This window comes from Aotus nancymaae, unplaced genomic scaffold (assembly GCF_030222135.1).
Source record: "Aotus nancymaae isolate 86718 unplaced genomic scaffold, 86718_ANA_hifiasm-v0.15.2.pri h1tg000036l, whole genome shotgun sequence".
Classification (NCBI taxonomy): Eukaryota; Metazoa; Chordata; class Mammalia; order Primates; family Aotidae; genus Aotus; species Aotus nancymaae.
In genome coordinates this window covers 66,959,295-66,978,042 of record NW_026988450.1, presented here as the reverse complement: position 1 = coordinate 66,978,042, position 18,748 = coordinate 66,959,295, and the positions used below count along the sequence as shown (strand labels likewise).

At 40.9% G+C, this 18,748-nt stretch overlaps 1 protein-coding gene across 8 annotated transcripts in view; it reads left to right on the top strand.

Annotated features, from left to right (window-relative positions):
- The first annotated feature begins 15,083 nt into the window (after positions 1–15,083).
- SAMD12 (sterile alpha motif domain containing 12) overlaps positions 15,084–18,748 on the top strand; it is a 490,937-nt gene continuing 487,272 nt past the window's right edge. For 6 of the 8 annotated variants that reach the window (XM_012443284.2, XM_064384536.1, XM_012443285.2 and 3 more), the window contains exon 1: positions 15,139–15,240. In XM_012443284.2, coding sequence (XP_012298707.2) covers positions 15,228–15,240 — 13 coding nt within the window. In that variant the 5' untranslated portion in view covers positions 15,139–15,227. Of the gene's footprint in view, positions 15,241–18,748 lie in introns of all 8 variants that reach the window. The other 2 variants (XR_002478667.2, XM_064384537.1) reach the window with 1 other exon arrangement.

Below are 18,748 nucleotides of genomic sequence, written 5' to 3'. Positions count from 1 at the left end.
TAGAGCAAGACATGTGCCATTCCAACCAATCTAATAGTTGGGGATAGAGTTTTTTTGTTGTTGTTTTTTGTTTTTTTTGGTGGGGATGTATCTTTAAGAAAATCTCCAAAGAAACTTACCCTGGGGTCACGACCAGCCTGGCCAACATGGCAAAACCCCTTCTCTGCTAAAAATACAAAAAATTAGCTGGGTGCAGTGGCACGTGGTGCACACCTGTAATCCCAGCTACTTGGAGGTCTGAGGCATGAGAATCACTTGAGTCCAGGAAAAGAAGGTTAAAGTGAGCCGAAATCATGCCACTGCACTCCAGCCTGGGTGACAGAACAAGACTCTGCCTCAAAAAAAAAAAAAAAAGAAAGAAAGAAAAGAAAAAGAAATCTACTTCGGGATACATGCATACATGGATGCTGCTGCAAGACCTGCAGCACCAACACCCCCCATCCCCCTGTACCATTCTGCAACTCTTGGGTTATCAAAAGAAATCACTGATTATTTAAATAAAACCAGAGTATGGTACTCCAAACTCAATGACCTGGATTTAGGAAACTGTCTTAATATGGGAAATCACAATGGGCCCTGGAATGACCCAATGGGTAAGTCTTGATTGGTATAAACACCCAGAGTAGGGTGGTTAAAAGCTGTATCCTAGGGTTGATTGCTTGAGAGCAATTTCCAGGATATGAACAGAGTTTTATTGGGAATGTCTAGAAGATAAGGCTCTCTGGGATAGAGGGGAAAACCAGTAAACGGCAGTGCAGTCAGGTCCAAACCTGTGGATGTGTTCAAAGAGGACCCATATAGTGAAGGGTTGACTTCTGAGTCGACGAACATACATACAGGAAAATACATTTTTGGACCTGAGGAAGATATATTTTTAGTATATTTTTTTTTACATTTTTTAATCCCATGAGGCAACACTTTTTTAAAATTCACCAGTCCTTCAGATTTACAGCAACAAAGATGCAACTGGAAGCCATTATCTTAAGTGAAACAACTCAGAAACAGGAAGACAAATTCTGCATGTTCTCACTCTTAAGTGGGAGCTAAATAATGTGTACATATGGAAGCAGAACATGGAATGATGGACAATGGGGACTTGGAGGGGTAGGGGGTGGGCAGGGGTAGATGATTGGAGGTTGCTTGGTGGGTGCAGTGTGCGTGGCTCCAGAGCTAAATGTGCTGAGGGCCCTGAGTTCACCACAATGTGATATATCAATGTAGCAAAATTGCACTTTTATCCTATGATTATATACAAATAAAAACAAATAGAAAAAAATGAATAAATAAAATCATCCAGTCTTTCAGTAAAGAAAGCCACATATATGCATACATGCACAATCATACGTTGATATTCTGAAGTGGTGGTTCTGGGAGGCTGAGGGTTAGACAGTCATAGAGAGAGCAACAGCCTATTGAGCAATGACTTTCTTGACTTTCATGTGTTAAGGTACACTACAGTGAGTAGGAGGGGTATCATCACCGAGTGAGAAGTGTCAGGGAAGAGACATTAGTGGTAAGAAACAGCTTCCAAAATGACAACTCAAGGGAATTTCATGACCTGAAACCTGTGCTTGCCCACAACAAGCCCAAGAGAGAAAACCTCTTGGTTATATTATCTCTCCTTCAGGAAGATTCACATTGCACATTAGCATATCAAAGTCACCACGAAATTCTGTTAGTAAAGGCAAAAACTTAACTTCTTTAGACTGTATTCTCCAAAACCTGTCTATTGATATGTACTCATATCTGTGGGACCCCCATATGAGAAATGCAACAGAGACAATCGAAGGGTTTTGTTTTAACAATGGAGTGGCATAATGAAAGAGGATATTGTTGAGGATTTATGTGGCCACTGGACACAAGATAATTTAGAAGTGAGAGTATGATCCCTGTTGAGGGAATGCTACAATGTGTCGATTTCAGTTCTTTATCAGATGTAGAATGAGGACAGTGGCTAAGGAACGAGAAAGGGAGAGACAAGAGAGCAATTGTTGAGGACAGAATTGACTAGATTTGGTCGCTAACTTCTGTACTGATGGGGAACAGGAGGACTCATGTGATCATAAGACTGTAAAGCAGGAAATGACTTCTAGAGATGATCTAATTTGGCGGTTTTCAAACTTTTATGTAGCCACAGGACAAACAACAAAGTTTCAAGGAGAAGCCTAAAGCAAAAAACAGAAGAAAGGAGGGCTGTGGAAGTGTTTTTTCAAACGATGGAAAAAAAGAATGAAGGATAAATTCCTGTCCTTCACATTGTAAAATTTTGGCTAGTAATGATTAAGGCAGTCTAAATCTGAAAGAAGGACTTCAAGATATAGGCTTAACAATTCAGGCATTATTTCTCCCACCTCCAAAATATTCCTGGACAAATAAGTTTCAGAAACAGGAATATTTCACATAAATAGTTTTGGAAGCCTTGATGGTATAAACACCCAAGTAGGGTGATTAGAAGCTGCATTCTAGGCCGGGCGTGGTGGCTCATGCCTGTAATCCCAGCACTTTGGGAGGCCGAGGTGAGTGGATCACAAGGTCAAGAGATCGAAACCATCCTGGCCAACATGGTGAAGCCCCTCTCTACTAAAAAATACAAAAATTAGCTAGGCATGGTGGTGCGTGCCTATAGTCCCAGCTATTTGGGAGGCTGAGGCAGGAAAATTGCTTGAACCCAGGAGGTGGAGGTTGCAGTGAGCCGAGATCAGGCCACTGCACTCTAGCCTGGCGCCTGGTGACAGAGCGAGACACTGTCTCAAAAAACAAAAACAAACAAACAAACAAACAAAAAACAGCTGCATTCTAGGGTTGATTGCTTGAAAACAATTCCTGGCTCTATCAAGCTATCCATGTTAATATCCAAAAAATTGACTGGGCATGGTGCTTACACCTGTAATCCCAACATTTTGGGAGCCTGAGGCAGGCAGATCACCTGAAGTCAAGAGTTCAAGACCAGCCTGACTAACATGGAGAAATCCCACCTCTACTAAAAATACAAAACATTAGTCGGGTGTGGTGGCAGGCATCTGTAATCCCACCTACTCAGGAGGCTGAGGCAAGAGAATCACTTGAACCCGGGAGGTGGAGGTTGTGGTGAGCTGAGATCATGCCATTGCACTCAAGTCTGGGCAACAAGAGCAAAACTCCGCCTCAAAAAACATAAAATCCAAAAAATTATTTAACTTCTCTGTGCATACTTTAGTTTCCTCATCTGTAAAGCTGGGGTACCAATTGACTGGCACTCATTTCATTGTGAAGGTGAAATGAGCTATTTCATCTAACATGCTTAGCACAATGCCTAACACAAGAACAAGCAATACATTTAGCTCATTATCTAAGAAAGCTGTTGCATACCAAGCACTGCTAGTGCTAGAGAAAGAGGTACAGTAGAACAGGATACTATTTAAGCTTCCAAATAATAATCAATTTCATTTACTAAACACTTATTTTATTACAATAATTTTACCTATGTGACCTCTTGTGCTGATTCAAAATATGTCCACAAATTCTTATACACCTTCTTCAAAAAGTGAAGCCTCTTGGGAGGCCGAGGCGGGTGGATCACGAGGTCAAGAGATCGAGACCATCCTGGTCAACATGGTGAAACCCCGTCTCTACTAATACAAAAAAAAATTAGCTGGGCACGGTGGCGCGTGTCTGTAATCCCAGCTACTCAGGAGGCTGAGGCAGGAGAATTGCCTGAACCCAGGAGGCGGAGGTTGTGGTGAGCCGAGATCGCGCCATTGCACTCCAGCCTGGGTATCAAGAGCGAAACTCCATCTCAAAAAAAAAAAAAAAAAAAAAAAAAAGTGAAGCCTCAGCAACCAAAATAAAAATGGACAAATGAAATCACATCAAGTTACAAAGCTTGTGCAGAGCAAAGTAAACAATCAAGAAAGTGATGAGACAACCTGCAGAATGGGAGAAAATACAATCCATAGGACAAGAGATTGATAGCCAGAACATATAAGGAACTCAAACAAATTTGTAGGAAAATTCTCATAATCCAATTAAAACACAGCCAAAAGTTCTGAATAGACATTTCTCAAAAGAAGACAAATGGTAAATAGATTTATGAAAAGGTGCTCAACATCATTGATAATCAGAGAAATGCAAATCAAAACTGCAGTGAGATATCATCTCACCCTAGTTAAAATGGCTTTTACCCAAAATACAGGCAATAATACATGCTAACAAGGATGTACAGAAAGGGGAACTCTCTATATTATTGGTGGGAATATAAATCAGCCACTATGGAGAACAGTATGGTAGGTCCTCAAAAAAAACAACTAAAAATAGAACGACCATATAAACTAACAATTCCATTGCTAGGTGTATATCAAAATAAAAGGAAACCAATATATTGAAGAGATAGCTGCACTCTCATGTTTATTGCAGCACTATTAACAATAGCCAAGATTTAGAAGTGTCTGTCCAGCAACAGATGAATGGATAAAGAATATGTGGTGCACACAAACAACGGAGTACTATTCAGCCATTAAAAGAATGAGGTCTTGTCATTTGCAACAACATGGATGGAACTGGAGAATAATTATCTTAAGTGAGATAAACCAGGCACAGAAAGACAAACATCTCAAGTTCTTACATATTTGTGGGTATTAAATATTAAAACAATTGAAATAGAGAGTAGAATGATGGTTACCAGAGTATGGGAAGGGTAGCGAGATGGGGAGGGGAAAGTGTGGCTGGCTAATGGGTACAAAAGCATGGTTAGATAGAATAAGATCTAGTATTTGATAGCACAACAGGGTGATTACAGGCAATAATAATTTATTGTACATTTTTAAATGACTAAAAGAGTATAATTAGAATGTTTGTAATACAAAGAAATGAATGTTTGAGATAATGGATACCCCACTTTATCCTCCTGTGATTATTATGTATTGTATGCCTGTATCAAAATATCACATGTGCTCCATGAACATAAACTCCTAGTATGTACCCACAAAAAAATTATTTTAAAAACTGGAACTTAATTCCCATTCCATTGAGGGCTGGACTTTGTGGCTTACTTGTAGCAAGTAGAATGGCTGGAGGGATTTCCAAGACCAGGTACTGTAGATTCCTTCTTGCCCCCTTTGGATAACCCTCTCTGGGGGAAGCCAACTGTCCACCTGTGAGGACAACTCAGCTCTTCCATGAAGAGGTCCATGTTTTGGGGGCACTGAGCCCTCCTGTCAACAATCAGCACTAACTTTCCAAGTGCGTGAGTGAGCCACCTTGAAGCAGATCCTCCAGCCCCAGTCAAGCCTTCAGATGAATTCAGCCCTAGCTGACATCTTGACTGTCACCTTATAAAAGATGCTGAGCTAGAACCATCCAGCTAAGCTGCTCTCAGACCCCTTGAGCCACAACAATTTTGTGAGATGATAAATGTTTATTTTAAGCCACTGTTTTATATACATATAAATTTATATATATATAAATTTATTTTTATCTCTGTGTGTGTGTGTGTGTATATATATATATACACACACACAGAAGTGACTATAGTCAACAATTTATTGTACATTTAAAAATAACTAAAAGATACATACATACATATATATTATACACACACAGAGAGAAAACAATTATTAGAATTGGCTTACTTGATTATAGAGGGTGAGAAGTCATGACAGGCCATCTGTGAGCTGAAGAACCAGGAAAACTGGTAGTGCAGCTCAGTTCAAGTCTGAAGGCCTCAGAGTCAGGGAAGCTGATAGTGTAATTCTCATTCCAAAGCCAAAAGCTGGAGAGCCCATGGGTCCACTGGTATAAGTCCTGGAGCCCAACAGCTGGAGAACATGGAGTTCTAATGTTCAAGGGAAGGAGGGGAAGAGAGGGCAGTACTAAGGGCAGTCCCAGAAGAAGAGTGAATTAGCCCTTCTTATACCTTTTTGTTTTATCCAGGCACCCACTGATTGATTGGTGCCTACCCACACTAAGGCCAGATCTTCCCTACTCAGCCCACAGCCTCACATACCAATCCCTCCTGGAAACACCCTTACGGATACACCTGGGGCAACCCAATCATTCTAATCAAATGCCAAACCACCTGGGTTTCCCTTTCAGCAGATGACAGGCTCAGTGTCTACTGAAGCCCTGATAATACATAATGCTTTAGTAACTATCTGGGCATCTCTTAATCTAGCCAAGTTGAAATCACAAATGAACTATCACAGACACTAAGTTTGGAGATAATTAGATAAATAGATAACTTGTCCTCAAAAAGACCTGGTGAGAGATACAATCCATTTTATAGATGAGGAAACCAAGGCCAGAGATGTTAATTATTTTGCTTTAGTTCACCCAGCTGGTTTGTGAAGAGGCAGATTTTGAACTCTTTTCTATGTTTCCAAGGTCCAGGGTGTTTGTACTCTATCACTGTATAGAATCAATTAATAATTCAGCACATGTAAGGCAGCACGCATGAGAAGAAACCACAGCCTCCAGGAGGCTTTTTGTGTATTTGTTATTATTATCTTTTTTTGAGGCAAGCCCAGAGGGAATAAAGGACCCCTAATCATCCATAGAAGGGCTCTACAAGGAAGGCAGATAAGACCTTAGCCAATATATCGCCACATTACCTAAGCTACCTAACAGATACTACTCCATTAGCATTTAAAACTGAGGGGCAAAAATTAGCCAATAATTTTCTTCAGCCCCGCAAGGTTCCTATTTCCAGCTTTTAGGACCTCTAAATAAAAATACACCTTGCAGAAATACCTTTCGAATCCCCATTTTTCACTAAAAGTTAGCACAGACTAGAAAAGGCAAGTCAAAGGTAAAACCCAGGGCTGCACCATGCTAATGCTTACCTTATCTCACAAGGTGCATCTTGGTGTGCTGTGTCCTTTCTCTCCCAGCTATGATCTAAATTATCTCCTAGGTCTCATTTTTCTTCTACTTCTTTGCATTTTCAGATCATGCCTTCAGGTTTATGAGGACAGTAATCTGTCATCAGCACCTGCAGAGCCTTTTGCCTCGCTCTGACTGCATGAATTCCCCAGACTCTTACTTTCTGACAATTGATGGACTTTTCTCATCTCTAACCACAAAAGCCCAACTCCATTCTTTCATTGTGCAACACCACAACATGTGGGTTTTTTATTCTTCCACAGGGAGAACAAGAAAGCATATGGACTACTAAAAAGAAAAGGTACTTTAAGTTTTATCCATATTATTTGCTCAGCCTTAAAGAAAAGCAGCACAAGGAGAGACATCTTTGGGTCCATACCTGATATCAGTGTATTCAGCTCTATGTTTTAACTGTGGTCTGCCACTCTTCAAAACTGTACATGCTAGAAACTTGTTCTTTTGAACAAGCTGACTCTTGAATAATGCAGGCTTGAACTGTGCAGGTCGACTTACACATGGATTATCTTTTACCTCTTCCACCCCAGAGACAGCAAGACCAGTCCCTCCTCTTCCTCCTCAGCCTAGCCAAAAGGAAAATAATGAGGAGGAAGACCTTTATCATTATCTACTTTCACTTAATAAATAGAAAATGTATTTTCTCTTCCTTATGATTTCATTAATAACATTTTCTTTTCTCTAGCTTACTGTGTTGTAAGAATATAGTATATAAACATATAATATATAAAACATTTGTTAACCCACTGTTTATGTTATCACTAAGGCTGTTCCAGCCAATGGTGGGCTACTATTAGTGAAGTTTTGGGGAAGTAAATTGTTGTACATAGATCTTTGCATAGGAGTTGGTGCCTCTAACTCTTTTGTTATTGAAAGTCAACTGTACATGTAAAATTAAAAAGCCAGCATAGCATGACAGCATTTCTGGCAAATCATAACAACTTCATATGCATTTGATTCATATAGGTAGGTTAAATCTGTTGAAAAAATGCCCATTTATTTAGAGACTCACCTGCACTCTAAGATGGAACTTTAGTGTTCTCATTTAATCTTCATAAAACCCAATAGCATATTCAGACAATAGAGTCCAGAATAAAAAAAAAATGGAACTATGTATCCCCACCCCATTCAAACTAGGAATTTGTTATTTTAAGGACAGATTTTTAAAAATATGCATATATTTGCACAAAGACTTTCTTGTAGTCTTTCCTTTATGCTCTCTAATTTTGATGTGCTAGGCATTAGTCTACATGATTGTACATATACATACTGCCCGATATTTCAACACAAGACACTTTCAACTGCAAACTTAGCCATTCCTATTTTTCCTCTACACTTTTATTTGAGAACCTAACCCTATCTAAGCTCTGACTCTCCTTTGTTAAATGTAGTTGTGCATTAGATATGACTTCATGGGAGAATTTACTTCCCATGTCCCATGTCTGAGTGGCTGCATTCAGCTGTGACATCTTTCCTCTATTAGCTCTGCACATACAGCCATGAGGACTCAGAGTCATTCTCTTCCGGAACTGATTGTAGACAGAACTTTGAAGCCAGCAATAGGCTCTTGGCAATAATCATTTCCACAAATGACTAATACTGTGCAAAGGACCTTACCTATGTTTCCTCATTGATTCTACCCAGTGTAGCTCATGCCAGACTCAAGAACTAGCCTTGATGACCTCTCCTGTCTTCCTCAGTCCCATAAAAAATAAAAATTCATTGTGATGACTTTTGGGTGTGATAACAATGCTATAGCAACTTCACTGCTCCACAAGGCAAGTGGGACCTGGATTATTCTTATTATTCAATGAATTAGTTAAACCCACTTTATTTCTAGCATCTGTTCTCTTGTAATTCCTTTCCTTTGCCTTTTTGCTGCTGACTCAATGTCCCATTCCAAATACAATACCCCTAAACACCAACACACACACGCGCACACACATACACACACACACACGGTCTTATTTCTCACTCCTTAAGAACAATGGTTAAATTCACGTCTTTGCAAAGCCTTGGTTCTACTGTCTTCTGTGGTAATGGTTCTTAAACTTTAACATGAACTAAAACCTTCATGAGGACTTGTTAAACCATGCAATTCTAAGTCCTCACTCCCAGAGTTTCTGATAAGGTAGTTAGGAGGTAGGAGTCAAGAATTTTAACTTCCAGTCAGCTCCTCAGTGGTGCTTATGTTATCTCTGGGTTCAGGACCCAGACTTTGAGAACAACTGCTATAGTTTATAAAAGATGGCAAAGGATTCTGGTCTGTTGTGGGTTAAATAGTGTCCTTCAAGCAGATACATTTAACTATCAACTTCCAGCACCTGTGAATGTGATCATATTTGGGCCTAGAGCCTCTGCAGATATAATCAAATTGACATGAGGTCATATTGGATTAGAAATTGCCCTAAATCCAATGACTAATTTCCTTATAAGGAAGACAATTTCAGAGACAGAGAAGACCAGAGATTAGAGTGATGCAACTGCAGGCCAAAAACCACCAAGGAATGCCGGCAACCACTGAAGCTAACGAGGCAAAGAACCTCCAAAAAAGTATGGCCCTGCCAACACCTTGATTCCAGAGTTCTAGCCGCCAGAACTATAATAAGGTACATTTCTGTTGTTTGAAACCACCCAGCTTGTGGTACTATGTTATGGCAGCCACAGGAAATTAATATACAGTCATTGTAGAGTTAGAATAACTAGCCGTTCTTCATTCTTCGTTGTATTCACATTCTTGCCATGGCTTCTTAATAGGTAGAATATATTTTCAAATGTCTTGTGATAATAGTTTGGCTGTGTCCCCACCCAAATATCATCTTGAATTGTAGTTCTCATAATCCCCACATGTCGTAGGAGAGACCTGGTGAGAGATAACTGAATCATGGGGGCAGTTTCCCCCATCCTGTTCTCATGATAGTGAGTCCTCATGAGATCTGAGTGGAATAAAGCGGGGTACTGACACTATTTAAATGAAAATAGTAAGTATATTCCTACAGACTGATATGAGTGCTCTGGAGAAAACTAACCCAGAATGGCAGCCTAAGAAAAACTTTGCTAGGACTTGTAGGCTTTTACTGAAGAGCAAGGATGCAATCAAATGACTTTTACCAAAGAGCAAGGATGCAATCAAATTGGAGTATGGTGAGTGGGTTTGGGTCATACCATTCTGTTTGCTGCTGGAGAAAGGGCTGCACTGGGGAAGAACTGTACGGCAGATAGACTAATTAGTAAATTATTGAAATGGTCTTAGTGAGAGAAAACCATAGCTTAAACTTGAAGAATACTGAAGATGAATATCTTCCAGCTAAAATCTTCCATTAAGAACACTGTACTTTAAGCTCATTGAAGAAAAGTTTCACTCTTAGACAGTTATTTTGCACAATTAAGGCAGATTTTGTTGAAATATGCCTGATATCAAATGAGATTCTTCATGTCAGAGTTCATTTCAATATATTTTTGGAAGCCAGTAGGGTAAGTTGCACTTTTACACCTGAAAAGAAAGTGCATTGAGACAGCATGAAAAAAAGTACTGAGTGAGGAAATCAGGCTCTGTCTGGTTGTATAAATTGGGGATAATTATCTATCCTTGCCCAGCCTTTGTTTCATGCCTATAAAATGAAGCAAATACTCACTCACAGTCATTGTTAAGATAAAATGCAATAATATATGTGAAGGCTCATTGTACACCACATAATGATTAAAAGTATAAAGTATGTTAGGTAATTATTAACAGAGGAACAGAAGGGTAGGGAAAGGACTAGTGAAATAACTACAGTAACTCATCAGCTTTAGCATTTCTGCCTAGTGAAGATTTCTGGTCATTTTGGAAGTAGTGGTAAAAAGGGAGCCCATCACACCTTAAGTTTTTAACAACCTGGCATAGAATAGTTTAGTTGTGAAAATAAGTCACATCTCTTCTAGTGTTCTCTTGTGCTGATGTGTACAGATGACAAGTAATTCCAGATGACCATTCCTATGCTTTTACACACAGTTTACAATTTTTCCTGCCTGGGGAAGTGGAAGCAACTCTGCTCAAAAGAGCTGCTGCAAATATATTAGACTGGTGCAAAAGTAATTGCAGTTTTTGCCTTTTTTTTTTTTTTTTTTTTTTTTTTTTTAAGGTTGTTCAGTTGCAGTGGCTCATGCCTGTAATCCCAGCACTGTGGGAGGCTGAGACAGGCAGATCATGAAGTCAAGAGATCAAGACCATCCTGGCCAATATGGTGAAACCCTGTCTCTACTAAAAATACAAAAATTAACTGGGCATAGAGGTAAGTAGCTGTAGTCCCAGCTACTAGGGAGGCTGAGGTAAGAGAATCACTTGAACCAGGGAGGTGGAGGTTGCAGGGACCCGAGATCACACTACTGCAGGCCAGCCTGGCGACAGAAGGAGACTCCATCTCAAAAACGAACAAACAAAAAAACCTATTATTTTTGCACCAACCTAATACTTCAGGGTAGGAAATCCAGAACACAGAAGCTTGTATGCAGTCAGCCACTACAGCCCACAATAATCCCACACTCTTTTTTTAATCAAGAAGACCTATCCAAAAGGGGCAAGTGTCCAGGACGCTGCTCTTCATGGCACGCCCACATTTTCCTGCCTGTCAGAAGAGGATCTGCATTGATCAAGTTAAGTTCATTCTGTGACTTAACTACAAGTCAGACTGGGCAGACTTACTCCACATCTGGCAAGTAACCTGAGGCCCCTGTTACTGCTTAACTGAATTATATCCAAGTTCTTTGGGAATGGCCTCTCAGGCTTCCATGGATGATGAAAGGAGCAAACACTTATTGGGTGTCCATTATGTGCTAGGATAGTGCACAGCACTGCATATACTCTCTCAGTCACTGCTGAGCACCAAACTGTCAGCTAGGTAATGTATACATTACAGTTAATAGTATTCTATGACATGTGGGAAGACCAATGCACAGAAATATCAAAGAACTTTGCTAACAATCAACATCGAGTAAATGAGAGTCAGGATTACAATCTAGTTCTGTATGTCTATGATGCTTGAGTACTGAAGCCAAATATTCAGATAACCAGTTAATACAAAGGTAGATGGATTCTGCTCACATTTTGGATACATAATTTAAGTCTGATTTTGAAAGAATACTTTCGAAGAACAGTGCTATAGAATTTCACCAACTAATCAACATACAGATAACACACAATGTGATTTAATTGTACACAATGTGATGTAAGCAAAAATAACTAGACTTTTGTATAAATCATGTTCCCTGAAACATGCTTACTTCCTCCAATAGAAGCCTGATATAACTTGAATAGTTGGTACTTTTTTATGACTCAAGAATCAGTTATTATTTTTTATCTTAATTACAAAAAATTATCTTTTTCCTCTCAGTTCCATCATGTCAAAAATTTTAGTATTTAGGGTTGGAATCCTTTTGGTTAGGTTTAGATCTCCCTGAACAGAACAGAAACATAATCTATTTACTTTTTGAGATTTATGAATGCTTTCTATAGAGTCTTGTGAATATAGCAACCCAGTTAGAACAGTAAATACACTAAAGTCCTTACATGCACTATTTTAAATCTTAGAATCCAGTGAAATCTGTTGTCTCATCTCAATATTTCTTTTTTATGACTTAATTCACTATAAGGTAATGGTCTTTCCCTCCCTTTCTGTGCTCTCTGATGTATTCAGAAATTTTTGAATCATTCTAAATACCACAATTTCTGATATTAAAATATTTAAAACCCCTCATTTTATTAGCAATGACAATTCCTAATTGGCCAAATGCTTATGAATCCAGATTTGTGATCATGTAATCAGTATTGAAATCTAGATGGAGTAACACCACCAAGTTCTGCACTTAGGTAGAGCTCAATCCCTTTGCTACAATTCATGTTTTGGAGACATAGGGCAAATTACTTAAACTTACTAAGCCTCAATTTCCTCATCTGGAAAATAGTGATATATGACAATATTGTAGTGGTTTAAGAAGATGATGTATGTCCAGGTGCTTAGAGCTTGGCGCTTGTAATTTCTCAACAAATGCTACTTATAACAACGATAAAAATAATGACAATAGTAACAATAAATTATTTATTGAGTACTTACTATGTGACCATAATTATGACCAAGAATCTGGAAGATATGAAGCATAAGACTCAGTTACGGCACTTGAAGTGCTTATGTACTATAAGAAACAAATACTAGCAACACAATGAACACAGAATTTGGCTTATGAGAGGTATGGAGTGAGGTCTGGACTTTGCCCCTTACTAAAACTGGGTTTATCTGTTAGGAACTATACTTGGCTGCTGATAAAAAAAAAAAAAAAAAAAAAAAAGACCAAAAATAAGTCACTTAAACAATACATGACTGTAGTCTGTGAAAGATACTAAAGCAGAAGCTAAGCTGTGCCCAAATTACTGGTTCATAGAAACTGAAGTAATACATGGGTATTATTGTAAACCACTAAATATTGGGACAATCTGTAAACAGCAGTAGATTAATACACGTGGCCCATCATGTGGTAGTATACAATTGTAATTCCTCCATTCTCATTACTTTATAGGAGGGTTTGACAAGCTTTTTTCTTCTGCAAAGGGTCAGGTAGGAAACATTTGAGGCTTTGTAGGCCAAGAGGCAAAATTGAGGATATTATGTAAGTACATCTGTATAATCTCCATGCTTTGCAAATTATACTTTTTTGTGTTTTTTCCCAACCATTTAAAAATGTAAAAATCGGCCGGGCGCGGTGGCTCACGCCTGTAATCCCAGCTCTTTGGGAGGCCGAGGTGGGTGGATCACGAGGTCAAGAGATCGAGACCATCCTGGTCAACATGGTGAAATTCCATCTCTACTAAAAATACAAAAAATTAGCTGGGCAGGGTGGCGCGTGCCTGTAATCCCAGCTACTCAGGAGGCTGAGGCAGGAGAATTGCCTGAACCCAGGAGGCGGAGGTTGCGGTGAGCCGAGACGGCGCCATTGCACTCCAGCCTGGGTAACAAGAGCGAAATTCCGTCTCGGAAAAAAAAAAAAAAAAAAAATGTAAAAATCATACTTGGTGAGACATAAAAAATAAATGGTGAGCCATATTTGACTCATTGGTCTTAGTTCGTTGACCCCTGCTATATAGAATTATTTGGTTATACCACAGTTCATCTCTCCAATCTGTTGTTGATAAATATTTGAGTTGTTTTCCATTTGGGAAACATTAAAATAATGCAGCCACAAACATTCTTGCACATGCCTTTTGAAGAACACATGTATGCATATTTGTTTGGTATACACCTAGGAGTAGAACTGCTGGGTCACAGGGTAAGCATATATTCAGCTCAATATTTCAGATGGTTTTCCAAAGTAGTTTTGTGAATTTGCACACCACAAGCAACATATGAGTCTTTACTGTTTCAAAATCTTGCTAAGAGTTGGTATTTTGTGTCTTTTTATTTGGACATTCTAGTGAGAATTCTAATTGTTTTTCTTTAGCACCTTCCAGGTGATTCTAATATTCAGCCAGAATTGAAAACCTCTGCACAACTATTGCTTATCTCTTATTAGGCTGAACCACATGAAATTGCTTTATTTGAAGGTTTTTAAAATGGTCAAACATTGGCTATTTCACATGGTTGAAACTAACATCTCCTTCCTATCTTATTTATACTAAAAATAAAACATTTAGAACGCACATCATTGGGAAAGATATTAAAGACTTGAGTGCGAAGGAACAAGTTTCAGCCTCATCCTGAGCAGCGCTCTCTGGCCCAGGTGGAGAACCATAAGCGGCTGGTGGCTCTGCTCTCCCCACTAAATGGGTGGTTCAGGGGCCAGGGGGCGGTGCCGGCTGCCGAGGCCAGCGGACGAGCCCGAGGAAGCTCATCACACAGCCGAACGCCACCTGCCCACCTCACCACACCTGCTAGGTGCCAAACCCCTTGCAATGGACTGGGAAGAGCTCAATCACGGGTCCTTACTCTTAGCACCGAACCGATCTCAGCGCACGGCCTCCTGGGAGATGTAGTCCGCACCGCTTCCCTCGACCGACAGCCCCCCAGGCACCCCGGGTCCCCTCACAACTTCCTCGGCCTGGACAGCTGAAGCTGAAGGTGCCGTCGGATTGTGGGGACCAGACGGCACCCCCCGGAGGAGTCGAGGTACTCTCCCGAGTCCGAACGAAGGGAGGGAACTACACTTCCCAGGCCGCCCTGCGCGCGCCGAACCGGGAGCCTGCTGCCTCGCTTTGCGTGACCGCGGCAGGTTGGTCCTGGAGCTGATGAGCGCAGAATATTTAGGCGAAAGCGAGAGGAGGGGGGGCGCGCGGGGCAGGAGGAGTACCTCGCCAAGAAAATTATGCATGTGTTAGGAAAGCTCTGAGAATGGCTGTGGAAGGTAAGGGACGCTTGGGGCATTTTTAAGCTCCCTCTTAACCCGCGCACCCCAAGCCATACATCCCCGAGGAAGCTTGGCGATCGTGGGGGAGGCGAGGAAAGAGGGTGGCGGAGAGCGGGCCCCTTCCTCCTCCACCTCTTGGCACTCACCTGCGCCGCCAAGGCCGGTAGGCGCTTTAATTCAGTTGCTTTGGAGAGACGTGAAGGGTAGGTGCGCAAGACTTTGAGTAGAAGGTGTGGAGAAGAGTGTCCCTGATGCGAAACGATATCCTGGAAATGGGGGGAAAGCCGGAGGATCCGGCACGAGGTTCTGGCTCCGAGATGCCCTTTTTCACTGCCCCCTCCCGCCGGAGCAGACTGGGTGGCCCCGGGGCTGGGGATGCTTGGTTGGCCCCCCTCACGTGGGAGACGTCCCCGGGCCAGGTGCGTCCTCCGGAAGCTTGGACTGGGAATGGGTCGAGGGCCCTTCGTCCTGTGCACCCAGCAGCGGCGGCCGCAGATATACCCAGAGGGTGGAGGTATCCCTACACCTGTCTCTGCTATTACAGACAGCGCCCCGGGCTTAGCAAAGTTTACAGGCAGGAAATGTAATCAGCCAGGGAAAAGAAGTGCAACAACCTCTTCGATTTGGGTGAATCATTTTCTCTGAAGACCACTTTCTTCTTACAGTCTTGAGCTTCGGCTTTGCAGTTTTGACCTTACAGCCCTGCCTCCCTTGAACTTCCTGGTTGAAAGCAGCGTCGGGCTGCTTGTGAGGGGTCCTGAGTTTTTCGTTTCAGATTCTCTTACCTTGGAACACAAGCTTCCTTGTTTAGGGTAGTTTCTGAAGAAGGAAAAAAAAAAATTGTGGACCAGAAGCGTTTGTGATGTCACATTAGAGGTCAAGCTGTGCCTGAATGATGAAATGATTGTGGGACGAAATGGGAGCCTACATTCACCTACAGAATTATGGTTCCTGAGTGCAGTCAGGTCAGAGGGGAACTGAGGTAGGGAGAGGAGGGCATGCCTGCTAGCTGCTTCAGGCGCCTTGCCAAGGGGAAATGAGCCTGTTCCTTGTAGGCTAGAGACAGAGACTAGAAGAAACCATAAGGGCTGGTTTGCTCCTCCCTCTCCTCCCTGCCCCAGGAGAAACAAACTGAACTAATCTGACTCTCGCCCCCCTTATAATGACTGTCTTAACAACCAAAAGTAGCAACAACCCAGCTCCTACACTCAGCACCCATAAACTCTAAAAACTCTTTGCCTTTGTGTTATCTGAGGTTCAGAGATCCACAGCCAGCCACTTCCAGCTTTCCTAACTTTATTAGCAAAAATGAAGTTTTCTCTCTTACAACCAAGATTTTTCTAGGTTTTCTTTTCTGTGCAAATGTAGAGGGGTGACAATATGACTTTTTTTTTTTTTTTGCATCGTTACCATTGATAGTCAAGGCTTCAGATCAGATGCCAAAAAAACAAAAGCCGAGATAAAGTTCATCTTGAGCTTGAGACCAAGGATATGTTGACCTACTCCTGAAGTATCCCTTCTACGTCACCCATCAGATGACACTGATTATGATCTCTTCACCACTCCTGTGTCCCCAAGAGAGGGACACTTCCCCTTGTTGCTAGTCCACATTGTTTTTGAAAACAATTTCTTGTTCACTGTAAGAAGTATAAATTTGTCCTATTTCTTGCCTGATGGGCGATTACACCAGTGAAGCCAGACTTTACAAAAACAAGAATTTAGGAAGGGAGTACATGTGGACTATGGAGAGTTTATTTTCTAGTGACGTATTTGGTTAAAGTACCTGTCTAGTAAATAGGTGATCCTGACTTTGATTCACAGTGAGGTCTCAAATAATGAAATTTAATCTTTTAACTGCAAATACGATTCCTATTTTTGGTCTTTGCAAAGACGTCAGCCTGGATCAGTCCCTTCCTAGTTACTCCTGCTTGGTCTTTCAAGTCTCAGAGAAAGTGTCATTTCCTCTGGGAACCTGTCCTAGTCCTCCTTTTCCTTCTGCCTTCTCAGCAGTCTTTCCAGTCTATGGGAGGTGCCTCCTGCTCACATTTATCTTAACATTTAACATACTTAACCTGTCTCTTACTAGACTCTAAGCCCCGTGGGGGTCTGACTTGGACTTTATATTCCCAGTTCATAGCACAGTACTTGGCCCATAATAGGTACTCAATGCTCATGAATTACATGGTAAATATACTCATGGAGCTTTTGTAACTGGTTCTATAAGGGTAAATGGGGCTTTCTTAGAAGCCTAAATGCCATACGATAAGAGATGTCTGACAGAGTTGAAGACAGGAGACTTTTAAGGGAAGTGTTCATCTCTTCAGTCTTTTATCTTGATGCCCCAAAAATCTTTTAGAGCAGTAGTTTACATCTACTGCTGAGTAACACTGTCCCTGGGCACATTTGGGATATGTAGGAACTGCTGCTGGGGGCTGCTATTGGTATTTTGTGCCTGTGGCCAGAGATAATAAATGTCTTGCAGTGCACTACCATCCCGTATCAATTTGCCAAGCCATGGCAAGTAATGACCAGTTTATTCAACTCACTGAGAAATGCTGCTTCAGAGAATAAGGAGTTTTGCCAGAGGAACTGAAATAGAAAATACAGTATGGATTACTTAACAACTAAGTTGTAGTTTTCATATCTGGAAAAAAAAATGGACTCACTACTGGTTACTTGCTGGGAACATTGTGAGGATTAAATAAAGGAGAGGGCTTCTAGAAGGATGTCTGGAACCTGGATTCTAAGTAAATATTACTTATACTCTCATCCCTCTTAAGAAAAGGTATACTATTTGGCATGTGTTTTATATCCTGAATTTTCACTTATTCATGCCAGCCAGTTTTTCTAATTAGTAACAAATTAGAAGGTTTTTACTATGTATAACATTTTTCTTAAGTAAACTTGAACTTGTAAAAGTGTTAATAGCAAGTAGTTCACTCATTCATTTTGCTGAACCTGCAGCTGTGTGTTTAAGATGAAAAAAAGGTGCTCTTTGTTTATTGTTCTGTGGCTACTTTGGGTTATGTTTTCTTCTCAATTTAATTGCATCATCCTACTTTTGTCTACTAGCCTAATTGTGACCCATGTTTTGCATTTATGGTCAGCATACAGGTGTGCATTCCAGCCACAGAACAGAGTACGACCTTATGGTCTGTATTTGGATTAGGATTATATTGGCATCCATTGTCTTTTTTTAAAAAACCAGTGTCTTGTGAAGCAAATGAGCAGGAGTAAGAACTAGGACGTCTAGGAAAGAGGTACCAGGGACCCCAAACTAATCCATTCTCTATGGACAGACTGTGTAGATGGTTGCGCCTGCGGATGTTTACTAACAGAAATGGGTTGCAGTATTATTCGGGGAGAAGAAAAAAGTGGATTCATTAGGGATGGTGTCATATTCATCTCTGTATTCCAGGGATGGTGCCTGGCACTTCGGAGGCCCACAGTCATTGTTTCATGAATGACATATAAATGCATGAGTCCCTGGAGCTAGAGAAGGGTT